The sequence below is a fragment of the Gracilinanus agilis genome, chromosome 6 (genome assembly GCF_016433145.1).
Source record: "Gracilinanus agilis isolate LMUSP501 chromosome 6, AgileGrace, whole genome shotgun sequence".
NCBI classification, from domain to species: Eukaryota; Metazoa; Chordata; class Mammalia; order Didelphimorphia; family Didelphidae; genus Gracilinanus; species Gracilinanus agilis.
This window is the reverse complement of record NC_058135.1, coordinates 45,248,519-45,275,159: the sequence shown is the minus strand read 5'-3', so window position 1 is coordinate 45,275,159 and position 26,641 is coordinate 45,248,519. Positions and strand designations below refer to the sequence as shown.

The 26,641-nt window shown below is 35.6% G+C and overlaps 1 protein-coding gene across 1 annotated transcript in view; it reads right to left on the bottom strand.

Moving 5' to 3' along the window:
- The window catches only part of C6H4orf17 (chromosome 6 C4orf17 homolog), a 30,206-nt gene extending 5,073 nt beyond the window's left edge, over positions 1 to 25,133 (bottom strand). The window contains exons 1-5 of the mRNA XM_044682280.1: positions 25,016 to 25,133; positions 21,903 to 22,091; positions 16,959 to 17,023; positions 15,194 to 15,337; positions 4,915 to 4,996 (exon numbers count right to left, since the gene is read on the bottom strand). Of these exons, the coding sequence (XP_044538215.1) occupies positions 4,915 to 4,996; positions 15,194 to 15,337; positions 16,959 to 17,023; positions 21,903 to 22,091; positions 25,016 to 25,133 (598 nt within the window). The remainder of the gene's footprint in view (positions 1 to 4,914; positions 4,997 to 15,193; positions 15,338 to 16,958; positions 17,024 to 21,902; positions 22,092 to 25,015) is intronic.
- Between the last annotated feature and the right edge of the window lie 1,508 nt (positions 25,134 to 26,641).

Here is a 26,641-nt window from a genome sequence, read left to right as displayed (position 1 = left end):
GAAATTCCCATAGAGGGATGGGGCAAGAGGTAATAAGAAGCCCAAGGCCCAAAGGTCATTGAGTCAGAATCTAGACATAGACTCATGGTGCTCCAAGTCAGAACTTAAACCCAGAATATTTTGTCTGGGTCTTTCTGTGGAATAAGTGATTTGTTTGCAGATGTTAGAAGGAAATTTTAGGTATTTATAAATATATATTAAATATGTGGCCGCCAGGAATCAACAATTCAGGTTGATTCCGTAATTAAATCAGACCCAAGTCAGCATTGGGTTGAGGAGTTTATTTACAATCGGTAGGTAAAAGTAGGAATAAAGAGAAAAGGAGAGGCTAGTCCAGGCCAAAGGCCTGGACTGAGAGAGAAGGTTAAAGGCTAAATAAATGAAGCTGTAAGCCACAAGGCCCAACAGCCAGATAGGCAGAGTTTAGAATTGGCCCAGTCAGGCCAAGGAAGTCAGCCTAACTTACCCACGTGACAATACAGAGTGTAAGTTCTCTGTCGTCTCAGGAGATGCTTCTGCTCCCAGTTCGAGACGGCAACTCCCCCACAGGAAGTTCACTAACTTACTTAAAGAGATCGTGTCTTTCATCACTTCCTGTGGTCCACCTCTAATTCAAGCAGACAAATGGCAGCCTCTACACTGATTTGGACTGCCCAAAGGGCAGTCCCTTATTCTTGATTTGTTACTTATTGTCACGTGTGGGTAACTCATTTCCCCTCCCCACTAAGGGAGGTGAGAGTGACATCATTAGCACGCCTAGGTTGAGTAGATTTTTGACTATTAATGGGCTCGAGCTAATTCTATTTACACACAGAAGACCTTTTTAAAAATGCCAACTCATTATCCCAGAGGAGTTAACTAGTGTACTCACTAATGTGGATTGAATATCAGTTTCCAAGCAGAAATCAGGGTCCTGAAAAACAGGACATCTGTGTTTTGATTAAAGGTCTAGAGGAAGGGAGGGAGACTTCAAAGCAAGATGCCACATGGGAAAAGCAGCCTTAGAAGGGGAAGTTGGAGAGACAAAATGTTGCCTACTTTGGAAGCTTCTGGGTAGCCAAGAGGCATAGGAAAACCAGAAGAAGGAAACATCAAACAGGACATAGCTAAGGAGCTGGGAGTGCACTGATATGGGACAATCCTGAAAGACTTGTAACAGGGAATGCTATCCACCTCCAGAAAAAGAACTGTTGGTGTCTTCTTTCACGTCAGTGTATTTATGGTTTTGTTTTGGGGTTTTGGTTATTTATGTATGAGTTCGCTCTTACAATAATGACCAATATGGAAGTGTGTTCTGTATGACAATAAAAAAAGAAAGAAAAAAAAGGAGCTGGGAGGGCAAAAGTCCACCCATGTAACTGTTTTGTGATTGCAGAGGGCATATAAAATGCAGAGCCCAAGTAAACACACCAGGTGCTGCATCTGAGGGTAAGACATGGCCAAAGGGCATAGATAGGAGGTAGATTCTGGTTACACAGGTCAGATTTAGAGTCCAAGAATGAGTGCAGAATATGGAAAGAGGTGGGCTCTTAGATGATGCAGGCTTAAGGGGACAAAATAAGATGGGGCCCAGTTGTGAACATCTGAGAAATTATATAGTAATGAGAGTCCAGAAAAAAAGGCAGGGAACAAAGGAGTAGGAACTTAGATAGAGTGGAACTGGGCAATGGGGAGGGAGAAGTCTAGTCCCAGATGGACCTTGGGCCATAATAGTCATAGAGCCATATAGAATCAAAGAGCTGAAAAAGACCTCTGAGGGCATCTGTATCTGATCAAGGATATTCTCTACAACATCTCTGACAAATGACCATCCTTCTCTTGAAAACTCCAAATTAGAGAGTAGCCCCACAGCCTTCAGAGGCATTGTATTTTGCTTTTAGAGAGCTTTAATTGTTGGGATTTTTTTCCTCCTAACATTGAATTAAGATCTACTATTTTGCAACTTCTACCCTTTGTTCCTTGACCCTCTGGGACCAAGCAGATCAAAAGTCTAAGCCCTCTTCTACATCATAATCCTCAGGATACTTGAAGGCAATCGTCATGTTTGTTCAAGGTCTTCTCTTTAGAACTTGACCCCAGATATAGAGCCTCTGGACATGGAGCCATAACTAGGGTGAAGGGACCAGGACTCTGTTCAAGAATTTTGATCAATCTAGAAGGCATTTATATCATTATTTCTTCAGCAGCATACCACTCTTCCACTTTGGAACTGATGCTTAATATTGATTATAAGGCAGAAAGTAAGGGTTTGTTTTTTTTAAAGGAAGCTGCCAGATGACAGCCCCCATAAACCACACTCTGTTGCCATCCTCCCAATCTATATCCCCCTTTCCCATCTAGAAGGGGGCCACTTTATAATGGTTGTGTCCTGGGGTTTCTACCCATGGATTCATGTCTCCTAATGGAGGTGGTATCCAGTATCTCCCTCCTCCCCTCAGTAGAATGTCTTTTTTGTTGTTGTTAAATCCTTACCTGTTGCCTTTGAATCAATACTAAGTGTTGATTTCAAGGCAGAAGAGTGATAAGGGTTAGGCAGTTGGAGCTTAGTGACTTGTCCAGGGTCATACAACTAGGAAATATCTGAGGTCAGATTTGAATCAATGACCTCCTGTCTCCAGGCTTGGCTCTGTATTCATTGAGCCACATTGCTGCCCCTAGAATTTGTCTTAAAAGGTGATTTAAAGACATATTCCTGGCTATTTTCCACAGATACCAAAATTGCTAGTAACGGTTCTCTTTGGAAATAAGAAATCCAGAATCCAGGCAGGATCAGAATCAAGATTCAAAAGGACTATACAGGCAAGATCAGGGATGCAGAGAGCTGAGACTAAAAGATGAATCTAAAAGGAGTCTAATGCCTTCCTGAGGTATAATGAAACCACCAAAAGAATGAACTTTGATGCTCAACTAATGTTTTCTTCTCATATACTCCCTGTTGCACTTAGCCTATGAGGGGGAATAAGTCTATAGAACAAGGCAAACAATCACAGTTGTCTGGAGGAGTGAGGAGCCAGGCAATTCCTGACAGATGGTCTCAACCACTCAAATTAGTTCTGCTGCAGATTTTAAATTCTTCTTTCAGTTTCCTGGAATCATTGAATAATAGATTTAGATATTAGAGATCGTGTAGTTCAATCTCCTGATTTTTACTTATGAGGAAATGAGATCCAGAGAGCATTTGAGACATCCTAATGGCTACATAGCTATTTGGTGAACTTGAATTTGGGTTCTTCAGCTCTTGGTCTTGTGCTTGTTTTACTAAAGTTTTTGTTGACTTTTTAATGCATGTGTGTGTCTCAGAATGAGAATATTATTTTAGTATACTTTTATATTTCTCCAAAGCAGATATGATGCATGCACATTTGACTGGATATATTCTTCACAGAATTGTATATCTATGAATAAAGCATAATCCAGGGGTGCCCAGATATGAAACTCAACTGGCCTGCAATCCCAAACATGCCATATGTAAAAAGCATGTCAAACAGTTTTAGGACCTGCCTGCCTTTTTTCTTGATTTGTCTATGACTCTAGGAAATGAAGTAAAAACAGTAGATTGGCCATTGTTACTTTGGAGGTTTGGAGATGGCTTTGGTGGAATTAGGTCCAAGTCAGAGCATTGGTTTCAAAAGTTTTTAACATTCACTACATTGTTCAGAAAATGGGTAATATTCACATCATAGTCAATCTAGCCTTAAGAGGGGGAAATAAATATAAAACAACAAAGAGAGTGATATTCATACTGTAATGTCCAACATCAAACAGTGTTTAAGTACCTATTTAGGCATTTAATAAATACTTGCTGCTTTATTGATTGAACAGAAAAAAGTATTGGTAGCTGAGGGGCTAGCCAGAAAGCTATTATAGTCATAAAGGTTTGAGGTCCTGTCATTGGGAGCTGATGTCATTGGAAATATCATTGGGAATGGAGAAGGACAGAATTCAAATATTTCAGAAGGATGGGTTGATAAGAAGTGGCAACTGCACATAGAGGGACGAAGGAGAGGCGTAAATCAAATGTGGGTTATTGGGAGAGCAGGGATGAAGGCATTAAGAGAGAAAGTTGATTTGGGGGAAAGAGGCTCATTTTGGTATGAGACATGGTGAGTAGAAGCCAGTAACAGGGGTCATTTAAGTAGCTAGACATGTCATCTTTTGATACTCCACAGAAGAGAAATAAAGCATCAAGGCACCCTGAAGGAGAGACATGCATAGGATGCAGTGTATCTAAGGCAGGTCCAACCACTACCTTGACCATCATCTCCCTAATGGCCCCAAGAGTCTTTGGAATAACAGTGCTTCTAGACCAGTGTCCAATACTTAAGCTTCAGAAAGTGATATAATTTTATCACTGGTAATGACATTAAAGAAGAGGCGTTGCCATCTGTTCCCTAAGGACCATGAGACTTTTTCATTTGACTTGGAACTGAAACCTTGCATATGTGTTGTCTCACCATTAGAATTTGAGTTCCTTAAGACCAGAAGCCTTACTTTTCTATTTGTATCCTTAAAGGCACAGTGCTTTACTCAATGTAACTGCTTAATAAATAATCCATTCACTCATCCATTAAAATATTCTAATATTTCCCCAATTACTTATTATTCTACTAATTTCTCTAGACCAAAAGTTCTCAGGCTCTTTGGTTCATAGAATATTTAGCTGACACATAAATTCCTTGTAAGACACTTCCCCAATGTGCTTCTTTTTGTCATCTGCCACCACAAACCCTGCATCAGAATGAATGGGAAAGAGAGGGATGGTGACACAAATTACTCTTAGAACCCCTGCCAGGTAACCAGCCTCTATGAATCATACAGGAGCCAAGTTTTCCCTAGTTTTAAGGTCCCCTCAGGACAGAAAGCAGTGCATTATTTCTAGGCAACCTACCTGAGGCTAATATTCCTGCTTCTTACCTTTCACACTTGCATGGAGGAGCCATGTTAGGAGTTCTGCCAGGGAGTCAGTTTGTAAAATTTCACACAGCTTTGACAGAATCTGAAAGCAGCACATTTGTAATGTGGTGAGGAACATTCATCTGGGGAGAGCCTATCTTCTTACTTAGTTGTCATCTCACAGAAGTCGTGCTTGGCTATTCACCAGTAAGAAGAGGCATAGAATAAAACCTATCTGACAGAATGTAAGTCTGTTGAGGAGAGATTTTTATCTTTGCATTTCCAGTGCTTAGCCTAGGAATTGTTAACTTGGAGTCTGGAAATTTGCTCTTTTAACATTTTGATAATTATGTTTAAATATGGGTGGTTTCTTTTATAATTTTATGTAATTTATTTTATGCATTTAAGAATATCATTCTCAGAAGGGTTCTATAGGCTTCATTAGATTGACAAAGGGATCCATGACTCAAAAAGGGCTAAGGACTTGTGGCCAATCACACTGTACATTATTAGTGATTGGTGATTTGTCAGTTGTTAAAAATAAGAAAATGTCCTTATGGAAGCAATTTCTCACTAGAGAATTGGCCAGACTCCTGATCTCCAAGTTTAATCTCACAGATGCTGGAATGCCAGTGAAGAGGGAAAAAAGTTGATTTTGATTGATAAATGGTCAAAAGATATGAACAAACAACTTTTGGATGAAGAAATCAAAACTATAAATAACTATGAAAAAATGCTCTAAATAAATATTGATTAGAGGAATGCAAATCAAACACACCTATTAGATTGGCTAAATGTAATGAAAGGAAAAAATGATAAATGTTGGAGCAGATGTAGGAAAAAAGGGGATACTAATACATTGTTGGTAGAACTTTGCAGAGCATCTGCAAGTAAGCCCAAAGAGTTATAAAACTGTGTATATACCCTTTGATCCAGCAATACTATTATTAGATTTATTTCCTAAGATCATCAGGGAATGAAGGGAAAAACCCATATGTTCTAAGATATTTATAGTAGTTCTCTTTGTGGTATCGAAGAAATGGAAATTGAGGGGATGCCTATCAAACCTGTGGCATATGATTGTCATAGAATACTATTGTGCTATAAGCAATGACAAGCAGTTTAATTAAAAAACACAACAAAACATGAGAGACCTGCATGAAATTGTGAAGGGTGAATGAGTAAAATCAAGAGAACATAAAATACAGGAACAGAAATATTATTCAAAGAATAACTGTGTATCTCCTTTCTGAGAAAGAACTGATAAATAGAAAGAAACAAGACGTAGTTTTATAGATACAGAGATTTTCTTGTCAAATGATGCCTTTTGTGAAGGGAATTTTCATGTAACAAACACATGAATAAATAAATTTAAAATAAACAAAACAAAACAAAGGAAAAGAGATAGTTTAGAGTAACCATAATGGCATATGAGAAATTATATGTATTTGTCTGAAAAACTAAAAATCATCTTTTGGCAAAGGAAGAATTTTCTTGTTCAAGGTTAATTTCTGGAAGAATGCGACTGACTCCATTTTGTTCTTTATTGGCTATTTTGCTGTCTATAATCTCTGAAGGAACTGGACTCTTTCAGTCTCTTTTTTCTTCTACTTGACATAAAGAGACTTAATTGATAAAATGAAGGCTTTCAGAGACTCTAGAGCAGTAGTTCCCAAACTTTTTTGGCCTACCACCTTCTTTCCAGAAAAAAATATTACTTAGTCCCCTGGAAATTAATTTTAAAAAAGTTTAATAGCAATTAATAGGAAAGATAAATGCACCCGCAGCCATCCCTGCTTCCCTGGATCGCTGCAGCACCCACCAGGGGGTGGTAGAATCACTGGTCTAGAGTCTCTTAGCCAGCTGGTAGTTCTCTTTGATTTCATGAACTAGTTATGCTAACAAAGACATCTCTCTTACCCATTTCTTGTTGTTGTTCAGTTTCAGTTGAGTCTGATTCTTCATGACTCCATTTGGGACTTTCTTGGGAAAGATACTGGAGTGGTTTGCCATTTCATTCTCCAGTTCATTTTACAAATAAGGAAACTAAGGCAAACAGATTAAATGACTTGACCAGAATCTCATAGCTAGTAAGTATCTGAGGCTAGATTTGGTCTCAGGAAGATGAATCTTCCTGATTCCAGGCCTACCATTGCCTCCTATAGTTAATAATAACATTTTCTTTAACAAGCATACTATTTTTACCCCCTATCATCAGCTATGTTGTAATGAGAACTAGTTTTTGTTTTGTCTCAAATAATATATAAAGATTGTTTACTGAATTGTGAATTGCTGAATTCTCCATCAACTGCTGGTGGGGTACGTCACACTCTGATTATAACAAAACCTGTCTTCTGAATGGTTTGTTGTTTTTAATTTATCATATTAATAAGAAAATCCATACAATTCTGATGGCCTTAGCTGAGCCTTTATGGTCAAACTCCTGAGTTTAACAATTTGGTTTCTCTAGAGAGAAGAACCTAGGAGGGCTGACAAAAGTTGTAGACACTTTTGCTTTCTGAATTGAGAAATCTATAGAGTTGGTTTAGTGTCTCATGAATTTTTGAATTGTGTTGTCTATCTATATGCTATTTGTGTTTATTGAATGTTTTGGCTGCCTTTCCTACACATATGGTGAATTCAATATGTTATAGAATGGAGGTAGAAAAGTCTAGTATAAAACTCAAGTAGGCAGTGGCATCCCATTCAAGATAACAAGAGTTTAGCATAAACCATAAAAAATTGTTAGAGAGATCAGGGATTATTTTGGGACCTGGTCATTCTCTTCCAGAACAGAAGACTTTTGGACATCTTTTGAATAATTGGAAAAAATTTCAGGAAGAGCTGTTCTTCATCAAGTCCGTATTTGTTGAGCTCTAATGAACTAAATATACCTTTGATCATGAAATTTTGCAAATCTTAAAAGTAAAAGTAGAGGTTAAATTCCTGAAACACATGTATTGTTGGGCTTTTCTAGACAGATCATGAAGTGTATAAAATTTGCTAAACAAATTTTGAAGAATTAATGAATCTTTATTGGGAAAAAGAGAAAATTGCTTCCTTATGAGGACCTACCATACTGCAGTTTTCCCCAGGCTTTGGTAGAAGAAAAACACTTTTCATTCCAGGTACTCAAACAATTCTAAGCTTAAATTGTCTCCTTTCCTATAAACTTTCCCAAAGAAAACAAAGAATGAGAACTTGTCTGCTAAAAAAGAATTTTTTTTCAAAGCTTTGGTCTCATCGTTTTCTTTCTCTTTCTAGACAAGTTGGAATGTAGAGATAAAGACAGATAAGAGAGAAAGAAGTCTTTTCCTCCATTAGCAAAATTTATGGCATTCTAAACTACTTAGAGACTTAAATTTGTGCCTGAAATGCAATTTCTTTACTGTGAATGTCCAAATTATGGTTTGAATGTTTTTTTTATAAATGCTGAAGTATCCAAGTGAGTTTTTGGGGTACTTCTATCAAGAATTTTTGAAGGAAAAATTAAAATTTTATGAAAGTTACACACAAATTATATTTTAGACCCCTTTATTACCTCTTCTCTTCCCTAGATTATTATTTTAACATAGAAGATTTCACCAACTAGTTAAAGCAGAAAAAAAAAGAAACAATTTTGTAGACTGCCGTTTTTCAACTTATCTGGTGCTTAAGAGCCTCTGTTATTAGTGTGTAACTACTGACTCTTCTCTCCAGTCTGGAAAGAAAAAGTTTTATTTAAATTAGAAAGCAAAGTTTTATTTTAGGAGAATTTTTAAAGATTTTATCTTTGTGTTCTTCTGAGTGATTTAGTATTGTTTTATGGCTTAGTTTATTTCATCTAGAATGAGAATTTATCTATAAAGCTTGAAGTTTCAGTTTTGACCAGAGAAAAGATTTTATTTATTTATAAATGAGAGCTTTCAATGAAGAAAAAGAAAAATGGTTTTATAGGTGGGTTGGGGTGTAGTTGGGAAATAAAGACATGAGGGTTTGAGGAACTAATGAGGGAAAGTGAAGGGTTGAATCAGAGAGGTGCAATTTTGTACGCTATTAATCTAAAGCCCATGAGGAGAAAATGAAATTCGTAATTTTCTTTACCTACATTGGCATAATACAAGGCTCTCATCTTTGGGAGCTTTCAAAATGTCCAGCTATGAGTCAAAAGAAAAGCCTAGAATTTAGTAAACTATCACAGTAAAGTTGAAATATTAAATTTCATTTAGATAAGAGAAGAATAGGAAGGTTGCCAGGCCTATGGAATTCAATATTGGAGAAGTACTTGTTTTCTTTTCAGACATTAAAGTTAATTTTGTGGTTTTCTCTTGCTCTTCAGGCCTTATTTAATTAACTTATTTAATAGCAACTTTAAGATTCTTGTAGATGTAGAAAATTAGCTGGGATCATGTAGCAACATTTAATATTTGGCAATTTAAGATTTCAAATTACATTGGGTTTTGATAATTAAATAAAAGAAAATGACTATTTATAGCATATAATTAATCTCTAACTAGTAAGGTTCTAAATAGTAACTTTTCAAGACATTTTTTGTAATTATAATAGCAATTTGTTTTTAATAACTCTATACCGATCTCTGAATGCCACTGGAATAGAATGTCATAATAAAAAGATGAAATTACTTTTATATAAGGTACTTGGGAAATTCATCCTCAAATTGATCATTTGACTGGCAATAAATACTGTTTTGTGTTTCATATTTGGAGCCCATCATATTGTTACATGTTATTGTACTATATTTTCATCATGATTAAAAATGATTATTAAAAATTGTTAAAATTGTTGAAAATGATACCTAAAGTACACTGTGATTGGATTCTTAGATTGACTTCTGTTAGGACTTGTATTCAGTTAAATTATCATTTTGAGTTATAGCTTATTAGAGACTTTTTTATGGTTAACAAACTATCTTTTAGTAGTTATTTGGGTATATATTGATTTACAATGAATAATAATGATAATTAATTAGTGTTTGGCAAAATGTCCAAAAGACCTTGTAAATTCTCATTTTAGGTGAAGTTCTTTGGGGACCTGCCAGGTTCCTTGGGAGCTTCTACTTTGAGCGAGATCATAATGTCAGTCATACCAGCTTAGTGAGAAAAGGAACTATATATATATGATTATACATATCATATATATATGTGACTAACGAGAGCCTGAGAGCCTTGGAAATTCTCAGACAGTCAACTGGATTTCTAATGGATTGTTTATGAAAAATCAAACTAGTTAAAGATAATAGTAAAAGTAATAAACATTTATATAGCACTTGTTATGTTCTAGGTGCTGTGCTAAGTGCTTTACATTTATGATGTCATTTGTCACAACAACACTGCAAGGTAGGAGCTATTATTATCATCATTTTACAGGTGAGGAAACTGAGGCAAACAGAAGTTAAGTGGCTTGCCTGGAGTCACACAGCTAATAAGTCAGAATTGAGCTAGATCTTCCTAGCTTTAAGCTCAGCATTCTATCCACTGTGCTACCTAGCTAAAGTCATATGCACTGAAGTTCGATATAAAATATTTTTCTTTTTGCACCTGGGAGTTCCAGCATTATACCCTGAGCTGCCCAGGCTACCAGCAGCTTCTACCTTTCTGAATGTTGGCTGAATATATGTTGGCTGAATATATTTTCTTTTTGTATGAAACGTTGGAAAATGACTATTTTCTTAATCTTTGTTAATTATTATGTGAAGATATCAGGAATGTTAAACACCCATAACATGTAATATATAGGTGAACACTGTAATACCTATGTCAATAATTCTTTCTCTATATATGCGTGTGTGTATAGATAGATGAATGAATTAAAGACTTTTTCCCTTTTGTAGGAAGACCTTTTATGTACTCAATGAGTACAAAGGATAATTTTTTAAAACTTAATTATGTTAAAAATTAAGTTAAAAAGTTAATAATTTTTATCATTATAATATTTTATAATAATAAAGTTAAAAACTTAATAATTTTAAACTTAAACTTAATTTAATAATTAAAACTTAATAATAAATATATTAAATATTTTTAAACTTAATTTTTTAAATTTAATTAAATAAAATTAAGCTTATTTCAACTGAAGAAAAAAGAATGAATCCTGTCCTGAGATGTGAATAGTAAAAGTTGCTGTGTGAGCAAAATCTCTTGAGACTGTAATTTAATTTGTTCTGAGTTTTGAATTCAGGTATAACTGGTTAAATTATTGTTAAGTCAGTAATCCATTTCTCAAAAGAAATGCCATAAACTGCTCAAAGGGAGTAAAATCTGAGAAGAGCTACAAGTGGATATCAATATCTAGAAAGGANATATATATATATATATATATATATATATATATATATATATATATATATATATATATATATATATATATATATATATGACTTGCTTCCACATGTCACCTATTGAAAACAGTGACAAAAGATCAAGTAAAAAAGATGAAAAGGCCCATTCTAGTACTGTTAACAACTGACACCTTGATTAAAGAAACCAAGATGATGATTCAGGGATTCATACCTCTAAGTTTAAGTATATAAGACTGGACAATTTGTGAATGGTAGTAAAGGATAGACCTTTTTGACACAGAATTACCAAGGGAAAATGTCTCCCAGAAGCAGATAATTTCATGAAGTAGATGATTAAACCCAAGATGATAGAATAAAAAAGCCTCTTGTCTAAATGGTTATTAATATTTGGACAATAAATATTGAATGATAATGAGAGGATAATTAATATTTAGTCCCCTGATAACAGTTATGTTTATATATTATTCACTGTCTCTTAAAGTTTCCTGACTTTTTGGAAATTATTATGACTTCAACTTTATCAAGAGGTTTTGTTAAAACGAGTTTCCATCTTATTTTTCTTATTCATTTTCAGACTTTCTGGAGTATAATTGATTGAATTGATGGATTAAAAATATATTTATTTTAAATATTCTTTTCTTTTTGAATTTTGAATTCCAAATTCTCTACTTCCCTTTCTTGTCCACTGAGAAAAGAAAAAAAAATACATGTGAAATCATGCAAAATATATTTCTATATGTCATGTCACAAAAAAGGAGAAAAATAAAGAAAATTTAAAAATTTATACTTAAATTTGCATTCAGACTTCTCAGTTCTCTCTCTGGAGGTAATTAGCAATTTTTTAAAATCATGAGTCCTTTATGATTGTCTTGAATCATTGTATTACTCAGACTACCCAAGCCTTTTACAGTTGATCATTGCTCTTACTGTACACAATGATCTCTCAATTCTTTTGACTTTACTTTGCATCATTTCATAAAGGTCTTGACACATTTTTCTGAAACCATTCCCCTTGTCATATCTTACAATACAATAGTCACAACCATAGGTCACAACTTGTTCAACAATCCCCCAGTTTACAAGCACCCTCAATTTCCAATTCTTTCCCACCACAAAAAGAGCTGTTTTAAATATATTTGTACATGGAGATCCTTTTCCTTTGTTATCTTTGGAGTGTAGACTTAATAGTGATTTTATTGGATCAAAGAATATACACAGTTTTATATGGAGTCTTGTTCCAGATTGTTTTCCAGAATGTTTGGACCAGTCCACTACTTCACCAACAATTCATTAATGTAACCTATTTTCCCTCTTCCCTTCTAGCATTTGTCATTTCTGATAGGTGTGGGTTAATACCTCAGAATTTTGTTAATTTTCCTTTCTCTAATCAATTGTGATTTAAAACAATTTTTTCATGTGATTATAGATAACTGATTTCTTCTTGAAAACTGCTTATTCATACCTTTTGATCATTTGTTAACTGGGGAATGGCTCTTATTTTTTAAAATATGATTCACATATTTATATATTTGAGAAATGTGGACTTTTTCAGAGAGATTTGCTGTAAAATTTTTTTTTTGATGTTTTGATATCACTTCATCGTCCATGGTACCTTTTAGCAAAATACAGTTTCTCAATGTCTTTTATAGTTTAATTAGGCTTACATTTGCTTTTGTTGATATAATGATTGCTACTTTTTTTGACTTCAGTTAAAACATAATAGATTCTGCCCCAGCCCTTTAACTATCTTTCAGATGTTTTTCTTGTACATAATATTTTGTTGCATCCTGCATCCTTCTACTACTTTCTGCTTTTGTAAACAGATGTGTGAACGCATCTCATTCCCATTCACAATTATACAAAATAACTATATTTTCCTCCATCTTATTTTCTTCTGTCTCTGTCTGTCTCTGTCTCTGTCTCTGTCTCTCTCTCTTTCTCTCCTATCATCCCTCAAAGGTCTATTTTGCTTATAACCACTGCCTCTCTTAAACAGCCCTCACTTTTATTATCCTTATCACCATATCTCTTATCTGCTTCATCTTTTTTTTCTTTATTGGGAAAGACATTTCTATACACAACTGAGTTGTGTGTTTGTGTATATATATATTCTTCCCTCTTTGACCCAATTCCAATGAGAGTGAGATGAAAGCATTGCTGTCATGCCTCCATTTCTCCCTTCACTATAAACCTCTTCCTTGCACACCTCTTTTATATGAGAAAATTTTCCTCATTTACCTCTCCCTTCCCCATTCTCCCCTGTGCATTCTTCTTTCTCACCCTACTTTTTTCTTCTTTTTTAAAGATCATTCCAACACAATCTACTCATATCTCTCCTTATGTAAACTCCTTTTAACGGACCTAATAATGATTAAGTTCTTAGTATGTATCATCTTTCCATATAGGAATGCAAACAGTTTAACTTTATTGAGTCCCTTAGGATTACTTTTTCAAATTTTCTTTTCAGCTCTGGTCTTTTATCGAAAATGCTTGGAAGTCTTCAATTTTATTAAATTTCCATTTTCCCCCTGAAAAATTATACTCAGTTTTGCTAGGTGGATTATTCTTGGTTGTAATCTTAGCTTCTTTGCCTTCTGGAATATCATATTCCAACCCCTCCAGTACTTTAACATAGAAGCTGCTAAATCTTAGGTGAGACCAACTATGGCTTCACAATATTTGAATTATTTCTTTCTGGCTGCTTGAAGTGTTTTCTCAAATATCATGCCTTCCTCTCTACCTTTTAGCTTCCTTTTCTGTATTATCTTTTCTCATTAGATTGTATGTTCCTCAAGGGTAGATATTTTCTTTTTCTTATTTGTATCCTCCTTACTGACATAGGGTCTGATGCATAATAAATGCTTAATAAGAGTTTTTTGAATTATTGAATTGAATATTTAGAGACACAGATATATATATATATATATATATGTAATTCTAATCTAGTAACCCCTCTCTGTGCACCAATCATGCAGCCCCAGTTTCCTATTCCCTTTCAGATCATAATCAAAATTTCCAATGGAAGGGAGTGGGATATCTATCTGTTCCTCCTCTCAAGCAACATTTGGACAACATATATGGGCATATCATCTCACATGGGTGGTACACATGTTCCAAATGAGACAGAGGATCATAGAAAGAGAATTGGAAAGCAATTTCAGAGACCATCTTGATGAACTCTCTCATTTTACAGATGTAGAAACTGGGACCCATAGTCTCTCCTGAGTGATTCCTAAAGGAGAATAACATAATGACTATAACTTCTTTGCAAAGGAGTTAAACTTAAATCACGGCCCTGAGGAAATCATGCATCAATGGGTAGATAGGACCTCCCAAAAGATTCCCACCTTATAAAGGATGCTCCTGAGAGATGCTATTTTAATCCCTTCCTAGTTCTGCGCTTTCCTACCTGATTTGTTGCTATTCTGCTTTAAAGTGTTGGTAGTTAGGAGGCGCCTATCACTTGAATCTATTGGCAATGCTAAGCTAACCCTCTAAAACATACTCCTATGCACAACAGCTCCCAGGATTTTCCTCCTCACAAGCACTCAATGCATATAAAAAAAAGTATAAGCGATATTCTATTAATCTGTTTCTCCTTGTTTCTATGCCTTTTCATTTTTTATTATTTATTATAGATGATATTTTATTCATCTGTGGTCATGCCCTTTTCCTAGCATATTCTTCCTCATCTCTATCTCTTAGAATCTCCAGTTTCTTTCAAGAAACTCAAGCACTACTTCCTCTGAACCCTTTCTTGATTCCTTCTAAATGCTATTGCCTCTCCAAATTACTTTGTATGTAATTTTGTATTTTTATGTAAATATAGAAAATGTGTTCTCTGTTAGAATGTAAGCTTCTTGAGGGCAGGGACTGCCATTTATATCCCTGTATTTTCAAAGGTTGGCAAATAGCAGGCACTTAATGAATGTCTGTTGTTGGAGTGGCTGGTTTATTTACACATTCTTGAATTATAATAACAATGTTAAACATGGCTCTTACTTTTATCTCCTGATCCAGATAGTTTGGTATGCAAACTGTCTTGCCTCTCATATCATTCTTAGGATTTGTGAATTCAGAAGAGGGTACCATAGGAACCTGGTTTGCTTTTGGGCATGAAACTTGAGGTCTGTCCCGGAGCTCTTCCTAAATTAAAGGTATAATGCAATCATTAAATTTTGCCTCCAGTTAGAATTCATACTAAAACTAAATAAAACACATGGATAATAAAAGAAACACACATGTGCATATTCACATATACATAGCTAAGTCGTTTAGTGGATAGAGTGCTGCATTATTTAGATTTTAGTTCAACTCTAACCTCAGACACAAGCTGCATGTCTCTTGGCAAGTCACTAAACCTCTGTCTGCCTCAATTTCCTCATCTGTAAAATGGAGATTATAATAGTACCTATCAATAACCAAGGTTGTTGTGTAAGGATAAAATGAGTTAATATTTGTAAAGTACTTTGGCAAATGCTATTATTGTTATTGCTATTATTAGAGTTTCCTAATTTTTAAGCATGAGTTTACTAAACAGTTATCCTAGAGATGAACCAAATTAATTGTCAGAAAGCAGCTACACTACACTAATCAGCAGAATGAATTAATGACCCATGGAAATAAGCTAAAACATAATATAAAGGTCAGGTGACAGCTCCTATTAATTATGGAGAAAAGTAGGGAATACTGATATATCTGTGTTTTTCCAGATGACAAAATTCTTTTCTACCAATATAGTTCTACACCTTCTCTTCCTTTTAGTCTTAAAGTTGTATAGAACACTGAAAAGTTAGGAGACTTGCTCAGAATCATATAGTCAGAATGTATTAGAATGAGACCTTGAAGGTTTTCTACCTCTGAGATTAGCTCTCCAAAGTATGACTAAAAATATGGACAAGTACCATAAGTCTATGAGTAGTTCTACTAGAATTGTATTTTTAAATGATTCTTTTTTGTAGGTAGGGAACAGTCAAGGAAATGAATATTGATACTTTATTACAACTTAAAACACTAATGATTTTTTTAAAAAGCAAGAAAGTAGGCATTATGGTGAGAGAAATGTAGCTAATGAGACAGACAATGGAATCCTCTGGCTTTGGACTAATGTGGCTTTCAAATATACCATGCTGATGCTCTCTTTCTTTTTGATGTCTTTATTCTCCAGTCCCTGATGGCTCAAATCCTGTCTTACTCCTTCCCAGTTGCCCCTAGTTTTTTGAATACAATAACTAATGCAATAGCCCTAGCAATATTCTGTAAGAGAGCATGGAATCTTATCTGCCTCTCTAAACTTCCAAGGTTCCGCTACTATAACTCACTTGGATAAACTACACAATTCTACCAAGATGGAGAACCTGTGTTATTTATTTGGAGGACAAAATCTTTGGAGTAAAATTGCCCTGTCTAGTCATGTTGATAATAACCTACTTGAATGAAATTTTAAAATATATGTACCTTTTGGGGTTTACCAGAGCAATTACCGTGCCTTGCTTATAATTTTTATCATAAGGAATTTCCTCTATGCTGTTATGGTGGTTTGGTGACAAGAACACTGGGTTAGAAGTTGGGGTTCCTATAACACATTCTTGTGGTATTGAGTGAGTGTATTGAATATAAAAAGATGAAGCATATACACATAGGTTAATTTTGTTACTGTCATCATCACTACTATTCCCTTACTGAGTTTTGAGAGAGGTGAGAGAAAATGAAAGGCTAATAATCCATAGAGATAATTGGACACAGATAGCTGGTACTATTTTCTTACCTTTTTGATCTTTAAGCCATTGTCACAAGGATCACTAAAGAACTCATTTGTGTGTTTACAGGGCTCTGAAATGGAATTGAGGGAAAATGGTTTTTAAGTCAAGATGTAAAATAATTTTTCTCTTATGTGGTATAGTATTCATTTTCATATCTTGGCAGATGAACTTTAGAAATAAGTGATTTAGTTGCTATGGTTATAACGGGTTCTTTAAGTAATAGCTTGTGTATCTACCCAACACTCAAGGTAGGTTCCCCCAAATAAATAATTACTCCAAGTTCAAGATACTTTGTAGGTTTATTCACTTAAAAGCCATAGCCTAAAATCCCTCCTGATTAGAGAAATGCAAATTAAAACAACTCTGAGATACTACCTCACACCTAGCAGATTGGCCAATATGGCAGCAAAGGAAAGTGATAAATGTTGGAGGGGATGTGGCAAAATTGGGACACTAATACGCTGCTGGTGGAGTTGTAAATTGATCCAAATTTTGAAGGGCAATTTGGAACTATGCCCAAATGACTTTAAAAGAATGCTTGCCCTTTGATCCAGCCATGCCACTGCTGGATTTATTCCCCAAAGAGATAATAAGGGAAAAGACTTGTAAAAAATATTTATAGCCGTGCTCTTTGTGGTGGCAAAAAATTGGAAAATGAGGGGATGTCCATCGATTGGGGAATGGCTGAACAAATTGTGGTATATGCTGGTGATGGAATACTATTGTGCTCAAAGGAATAATGAAATGGAGGAATTCCATGTGAACTGGAAAGACTTCCAGAAATTGATGCAGAGTGAAAGGAGCAGAACCAGGAGAACATTGTACACAGAGATGGATACACTGAGGCACAATCCAATGTAATGGACTTCTCTACTAGCAGCAATTCAATGACCCAGGACAATTCAGAGGAACTTGTGAGAAAGAACACTGTCCGTATCCAGAGAAAGAACTGTGGAAATGGAAATGCATTAGAAAAATATATGATCGATCACATAATGTGATAGGGTTATAATTGTAGTTTTGATGTTAAAGGATTACTTTACTGCAAATATGAATAACATGGAAATAGGCTTTGATATATAACTCAGTGGAACTGCTTGTTGGCTTTGGGAAGGGGGAAGAGAGAGTGGGGGAGGGAATCATGTAACCATGGAAAAATATTCTAAATAAAAATAAAAAAAATAAAAACCACAGCCTATAGTCCCACACTGGTGTATTTACTTTTCCTACTGAGCCAGAGGATAAAATATGGTTTCTAAACACACCACATAACAAACTACTCTCTCCGAGGTCAACAGTGATATCAGAAGCACTAAATCCAATAGTCTTTTCTGAATCCTGACTCCTGTGCACTGTTGACCAACCTCTCTTCCTAGATATTCTTTTATCTTTTGTCTCAAACCTTTTTTGGTAAACTTGTCAGCCCATTTCCAATTGACTAACATCCCAAGGCAGATGACTTGCAGATCTTTATATTTTTCCCTCATGTCTCCTGAACTCTCAGTGTCACATCTCTAATTGCTGGTTGGACATCTACATTTGGTCACCCCATGAACACTTTAAATTCAATGTATACAAACAACTCATTATCTTTCCTTTTAAATCTACTTTTCCTCCTAACTTCCCTATCCTAATGTAAAACCTTGGAATCATCTTTGACTTTTCATTCTTCCTTACCCTCCACAGCTAATCAGGAACCAAATTTTATTGATTCTATTTTCATGATACTTCTTACATTTGCCCCTTTGTCCCTACTCACAAGGTCACCACCTAATTCAAGTCCTCAATCACTTTTAAAATATATTTTTATCTTTTAAGAAGTCTTACTTATTTTGTTTTTTTTTTATATATTACCACAATTTCTTTCAGTATCCCCACTTCCCCTCTCAGAGAGCTATCTTATGTAATGAAAAGTTTTTAAAGACAAAAAAAAGAGGAATATGAAAACTCAGCACAGACTAAATGAGATGTAAGTGAAAACAGGTACAAGGCACATTTATGAACCTATCACCACTTTCAAGGGATGAGTCAAAGACATTTTATATCTCTTCTTTTGATTCGTGCTTAGTGTTCATTCTTTTGTGACATATACTTTTGATTTTCGATGGTTATTTTTTCCATTGTTGTAGTCACTGAGTATAATATTTTCATGGTTCAGCATTTTAAACCCTTTACCAGTCTGACTTCATCTTATCTCTCTAGAATGATTTCACATCACTCACTCCTCCCTCCAAATCAACATTCTAGCCAAGTGATTCTACTATACTGTTTCTGAAATATGATATTCTGTCTCCTGCCTCTATGCTTCCAAAAAAGCTATTCTCCATGCTTCCCTATCTCTTTAAACTCCCTTTAAGATTTAGTTCAAGTGCCACCTACTTCAATAGGTCTTTCTTGATTCCCCCAGGTACTTGTATTCCCCCAAACCCTTTATATATATACATATACATATGTATATATATATGTATTTAATATTTATTTAACTGCATGCATGTTATGTCTGCCTCTTCCCATCCCACTGGTATATCCCTTGAATATAGGGTCTGTTCCAATTTTTTTTGTACCTAGCACCAGTCTAGCATGGTGCCTGGCACAAAAATAAATGCTTTGCAAACTTTTGTGGAATTAAATGTATTTCAGAGGGGAAGAATTGTACAGAAACTTGAAAATGAGCTTTTGGTGTCTTCACTTTATTATGCAATATAAACAGTTTCAAAAAAGTGCAAAATAAACCAATTGTCTCAAATATATTGCAAAAAAATTTTAAATTATGAAACCAACCCAGAAATCATGATACAAAAGTCCTAAAATATTATCAATTCTCTCCACTGAACTCCTACTCAAATGATTCACTGGAAGTATTGAAGTGATGTGGGATTGTCAAAGTCTATGCAAGGGGAGAGCAGGCTATTTGCCACTCCTGCCCAGTCTCCATCCTTAGCTAGCAAAGCATCCAGTCCAAGTGGAAAGCTGATAAATTGTTGATGTTGATTCAAGGATCAGCAGAGCTAAATTTTAAATGACTCATCACTATAAGAATGAAGTTGGAACAGCATTTAGTAAGGCTCCAGTATACAATGAATGATGTTTCTCTAAAACTGCCATTATGGGGACATTTCTTATGTTTGTCATTTCTTTCCTAGAGGCTTAACATCTAAGAAGGGGGAAAAGGAGGGGAAGGAAGGAAGGAAGGAAGGAAAGAAGGAAGGAAGGAAGGGAGGAAGGGAGGGAGGGAGGAAAGAAGAAAGGAAAAGAAGGAAGGAAGAGGAGAGGAGAAAGGAAGGGAGGGAGGGAGGAAGAAAGAAAGGGAGAGGAAGAACAGAGTGGGAGGGAGGGAAGGAAAAAGAAAATAATAATTTGTTAATTGCTTACAGTTTGCCTGACACTGCTAACCACTAGAGATGCAAATACAAGCCAAAAAAAAAAAAAAAGAAACAATCTCTTCCCTCAAAGAGTTTACATATTGTCTAATGGGGTGGCACTGTACTCAGTAAGGAGCCATGGTTTTGAAGTTCAGAAAGTCAGAGACTGGGCAGGAAGGAGAATGATGTGTGGTGAGCTTGGCCCCTTCCACAAAATGGAGGCCCTAGGAGGAACTTGTATTTGAGGCAGCAGAGCAAGTTAAGGGTTGCTGAGCCAGAACCCTCAGCCCAAGCACATGGCATTTATGAATGGGTTTAGGACAAGAGTTTAACACCTGTCTCAGGCATACAGAGCAACACATTCCAAAATTTGTTGCCTCTGACTGATAACATTCCTATCAGTGGCATTTTCCTCTTTTAAGGTGGATGATTTTGTGAAAAAAAACAATGAAACTGACTATTGTTAATTCAATTAAATTATTTTATTATTGATCATAAAAACAAAGGGTCATAGAAGTATGGAAGGAAGGAACCTCAGAGGCCATCTAGTCCTGCCTAGGTGAACCTTTTCCTACTTCAAGTCCCCAGAGGGCAAATTCAAGCTGTCTGTGTGTTCCAGCATTATGGGAGAGAACTGAAGGAGAAAGTGCTTTCTTTGGGTGGTTGGACAGAGGGATGGGCATGCAAAAAATGTTCTTGGGAGCTGGGAAGAGGGGGAACAGAACAGCCCCCCAAGTGCTGGCTCTGCACACATGCCATGTCTTCACCAATGCTGATCTAATCTAACTCCCTCATTTGACAGCTGAGAAAACTGAGGCTCAGGGAAATTAAGTACTTAGCCAACATCACATAAACAGTAAGCATGATTTTTTAACTGACTTTTTTTAACATGACTTTTTAAATTAAATATTATTTAAATTTTTTTCTGTTATTGTTCACCTCCATCAGCAAACATGAAGGTTTTATCTATACAAACTAAAACAGAGAAAGGTTTTATATGGTTCTATGAAAATTATATATGACTTGTTCTTTAAAACTAAATATTAAGGGTATCATCATCATTTTAACATTGCCTTGCTTATTTGTGTCCTTTTCTTTACTTCCTTCTGCTCTCTTTTGTGTTTTAAAAATAAATATATACATATATATATAAAATTGCCATTCATTTCTATATTTTCATCTATTAGATAGTACATATATAGTGTATTACTATCCCTCTCCTTCTATGTATCCCTAAATGTCTCTTTCCCCTAAAAAGGCTTCCCTTTGTAGCAAATAAGTATATTTAAGCAAAACAAGTCCAAAAATTAGTTGAAAATATTCTAAAATCATCTGAAAATGAAAATTCTGGAATCTGAAAATTCTTGTTCAGGAAGTATATTCGATTTAAAGTAGTTGAAGAGAGTTTCTTGTGGGAGGGGGACTGAGCCAATGCAGAATGTACTGAATCTCAGAACTAACAGGAAACGGTTAATACTCATAAATCCTTAAAAAAAATCTGTTAGCAAAAATATTTTTTAAAATTGTTTTTTGTTCTCTTGAGTTCATTCCATCATCTATCATGTCACCAAGTCATTTATGACTTACCAGAATTAGGCCGAGGTGGCATTTTTGTCTTGTTTGGCACTGGGTTATGGAAAGACTTGGAATTGTTTGTATAGATGATTTTGCTAAGTGGTGGCATGTCCTTATCTGGGGCAGTCAAGTGGCCAACATCACATAGTGCTTTAAGAATATTCTCATCATTCACAGCACAAATAGGTATATCATTTAAACCTTTAAAAAGAAAAAAAAATCTCTAACTTTCTTATGATGCAGATGTTCAGACTTCCTCTGGGGAGACAAAGACATATATTAAAATTCCAACCAAAACAAATTATTGAATTTAGACTTAAGTAAATGAGTGAGTTCCTTAGTTCATTGGCAATAACCATAATAATTACATTGATTTAGAAAGTGCTTTACAAATATTATTTTATCACAACAACCCTGAGAGAAATAACTTGCTTAGGGTCACAGAATAAATATCTGAGGTAGAATTTGATCTCAGGTCTTCCTGACTTCAGGTCAAGAGCTCCATCTACTGGGAGACTTAAAATATTACAAATTACACCTATGAGGTTTTTTCTTCCTCCAACATAGATCCTACACACTCTATACCTTTGTTAATGTGCCTAATGAACTGAAATATCCATTACCTGCTGGCAAATCAGGTGGAGATGATTCTCTCTCTCAACTTAAATGAGGACCACCTCAGATGAAAGAAATACATTCTATTGTCAGGTGTAAGGAGAAATGTACAATTAATTAGCTTCTAATCATCCTTGTTAATGAATGTGTTAAGTCATAACTGCTGATTTAATTGTAAGTGATAGTCCCAATTATTAGTTGATTGAATAACTGTGAAAGTTAGCATAAATCATAAAAATCAAATTATACTAGTGGATGATTAAGTACATACACATGTTAGCCTTATAATTCTCCTCTGTGGTCCTCTAACTCTCAGAGGGAAGACAGGCTGTCTTCTTACAACATTCTGCCCCTGGCATCCTAGTACATTTTCTCAGCATCCAGGGATATGCTGCAAGGCAGAAGAGACAAGGCAGAAGAGAGAAGGAGCTACACTAGGATTCTCTCTCATTCTGTGGTTTTAATGTGGCTTCATACTTTATATTGTAGTTTAAACGTTGTCAATGACTGCTAGCACTCAAGAGGAGGGGAGAAGGAGAAAATCTAAAACGTCCTCTCTGTGGTTTAGCTGACATCCAAAGGCTGTTCTAGGGAAAGAAAGTTTTGACTACTGTATGCCCTGAATCATTGCCTGAATTCCCTGCTTATACTATAAATATCTGTTAGCCATAACACTCAGGGTCTCAAACCATGCTGGGTGTGTCTGTAGACCCTCACGGTTGTGATGTGCACTTCTCACAATAAAGTCTGTTTCTTCAGAAGAACCCTGGCCAGTCTTTTTCTTTTTTCATCTGTTCAAAAATAATTTAGACAATTACATAGACTAACTATTGCTAAATAGGGAGGTTTCATCTATCAATAATTAATCTAGCAATATTAATCAATAAGGATTTATTAAGCACTTATAGTTTTCCAGGAACTATGCTAGCTGCTAGAGATAAAAAATAAATAGGATACAACGCCTGCTCCCAAGCAACATTGTCTTCCTTAAACTACCTTGCCAGTGCATCATAAATGAAAAGCAGGCACATTGTTACTTTTAGACTTAAAGGAGTGAATGCCTTTAGGAGGAAACTCTAACTCAGGCTGCAATGGTCTCTTAGCTTCATCCTTGAAGAAATCTGAGAGGCACATGCAACCTTCTTTTCCCAGGATGATCATAAATCCATAGACTCAGACCTGGAAGAGATCTTAGCATTCATCCCAACCTTGTCTTTTTATGGAAGAGAAAACGCAACCCCATTTAGGTGAACTGACCTATCCAAGGTCATGTAGAAAATGAATGGTAGAGTCAGAATTTAAACCCATAACTGAAGTCTACAAATCAGTACTCTTGAAACTGTGCCTTGCTAGAGAACAATAGCTATGAAACTCAACCCACAAGTGATTCTAAATCCCTGGCCACTATCACTTAAACTCCATTTTCCATCCGCTATTTCCTACTACCTCACTTCCATCTCCTTTGATCCACTTCCCCCAACTCTGTGATGTGCTCCCTGTGCTCCTTGGAATAGTTTGATAGATTAATTAATTTTCATCTTGAAACTGTTCCTCTCTTATTCCCTCCATTTGAATACACTTACTGAGAACTGGTTCCTTCCTGATTACCTTGTTTCCCTGGCTACCCTGTCCAGTACTGTTTTCACTTTCACTAAGATCTTTCCCTCCAATTTACTAGTGATGCCAGAGTTGGAATACCCCTTGCCACCAATTGCTACTTCCAGGCTCCTCCTCTACAGTTGTGTCTTACTCACTTCTCTAAAGTTCATTCAATCCATATTTATCACTCCAAGCACGATTCTAGTAGCTATTGTCTACAAATCATAAGAACTCTTTCTTCCCTTCTGTAATGAGTTAAATTCTTGGCTCACAATTTTTCTTTCTTCCCCAATTCTTGCCCTCATCCTTGGGGACTTCATCAAACTTATCAATAGTCCATTAAATGCCCTAACTTCCTAATTTCTCAAGTCCCATTCCCCTTTATCCTATTGAAGATCTCAACTCATCTTCTTTTCCCTAAACCCTCTCCTACTCCTACCTTCTCTATTACTGTAGATAGCAACACCATCTTCCTAGTTCCTTAGACTCACAACCTGGCAAATGTTCCCAAGATCCTTTTCTTCATAGTCTTCTCTTCTATCTTCTATCTCCTATCTCCAAGATCTCTCTAAAACCTTCTTATTGAATATTTTTATATTGAAACAAATTGGGTCAAAATATTAGTTTTAGCTAAGAAAATTGGTCTGTATTCCTGAGTATGGTAATATGGTCAATGTTTCTTTCCTAGTGTGGTTGGCATTTGCTCTTTATCTTTAAAGTCAAATAAAAATCATCTATCTCTTTCAAAACTCATACCATTGATGCTTATTTTCAGGATCAATTATCACTTTAATCTCATATTCATATTGAGTTCTAGAAAAAAAACCAACTTATTTTTGCTCTCAGAATTATCAGACAGCTGAAATGAGCAGTCACTTGTAGATAAATTCCATGGCAGTAGGTCACCTTACCTTTAATATGACAAACTCTCCGGGGATGGGGTGTGTGTCTGACTAGAAAACAATTTGCATTTTTGGCTACATCATGGCCAATTAATGGGTCAGGCTGGGATTTGAAGTTGATGTTCATGGTATGTCCTTTTTGCTTTCTCCAAGTCACTCCAAACTTCTGGGGCCACAAGCCCTAGCTCAGCTCCACTGGGAAAAGACTGTCACTGTGGATGGGTCAGATACAGCAATCACAGAATGTACACCAGTTATCATAACTAGAAGATGCATGCATGATACTTCCTCATTATTTTCCCACATTTCTGTAGTTATCATCTGTTTCTCTTTCAAGTTGGTGACTGACTCCCCATGTTCTGTGGCACAGGAAAGTTCTACTGTCACATACCTCTCTGGCAATTCCATTGACAGTCCTCATTTAAGAAGTAAAATTTCTGGGAGATTTAAAACAGTGGGAAAACATTTCTCCGAAAATTTTGGGAATTTGGAGGGAAAACAGTACTATAGGCAATGCTTGTCTTTAAAACAGGCTTTGCATATTTGGTGCCATTTTTGCCAGTTTGGGAACACTGATTATATTTTAATGCTGTAGAATCAGAAGGGAAGTAGTCCAGTGGGAAGAGCACTGACTCTAGAGGCAAAAGACCATGTTTAAATCCTGCCTCCGGGACTTTGAGCAAATTGCTTAATTTCTCTCTGGTCCTCAGTGTCTTTATTTGGAAAATGAGGAGGTTGAATTAGATGACTTCTGCGGTCTTCTTCACCTTTCGTCCTGGGTATTAATGGCTATTCTGACTTGAAAGGTCATGAAGACTAAACTCCCCATTTAATAGATAAGTAAGGGGAGGCATAGAGAAATAATTTACTTGAGGTCACTCAACTAGTACAGCTACACCAGAGCTTCTACTAAATTACCTTGCCTCTTATTTATTTTATTAAAAATGACTATTTTTGGTGTATTATATTTAAAAGTAGAGCTTATTTAGAAAATTACAAATTTGCCTGAGTGGACTTTGTAATGTTTGTGTTGGAACTGGAGCTGCAAGTTAATATCCTGGAAATCTCCATTTTTTTTTTTTTTTTGCATCTCTCCATTTGTGGGAAGTAAGTAAAGCATAAACAAAAGAAACTTAGCACAATAAAACAAAGTGAAGGGATTATTTCAGTATTTGAGATGATTTTTGAGCATAGGGGTGGAGTAGGGAGGAAGAGTTCTGTTTACAGTTGCTTACAACATAATGACCAAGCTCTTTGGGAATGATTTTAAAGATGGAGAAACAAAAGGATATCTTCCTTAAGAAAACTGACTAGGGCCACTATTCCTTGGCTCTTCATGGCCCTCCTCATTTCTCATCTCTGTGCTATTTCCCCTACACAGTAGAGAATTTTTTTTTTAAATCCTTACCTCCCATCTTGGAATCAATACATTCCAAGGCAGAAGAGCAATAAGGGTTAGGCAATGGGGGTTAAATAGATTTATAGTTAAAAAACAAACTAATATTTAAAAAAAACTTGTTATGAGCAACACAATACAAAGACTATAATTCTGAGGCTTTAGAAAACGTAATTTTCATTGATAATATGCAATTTTTCATTCAAGGTTTCCCCACCCCCCCACATTAGTTTGTTTTT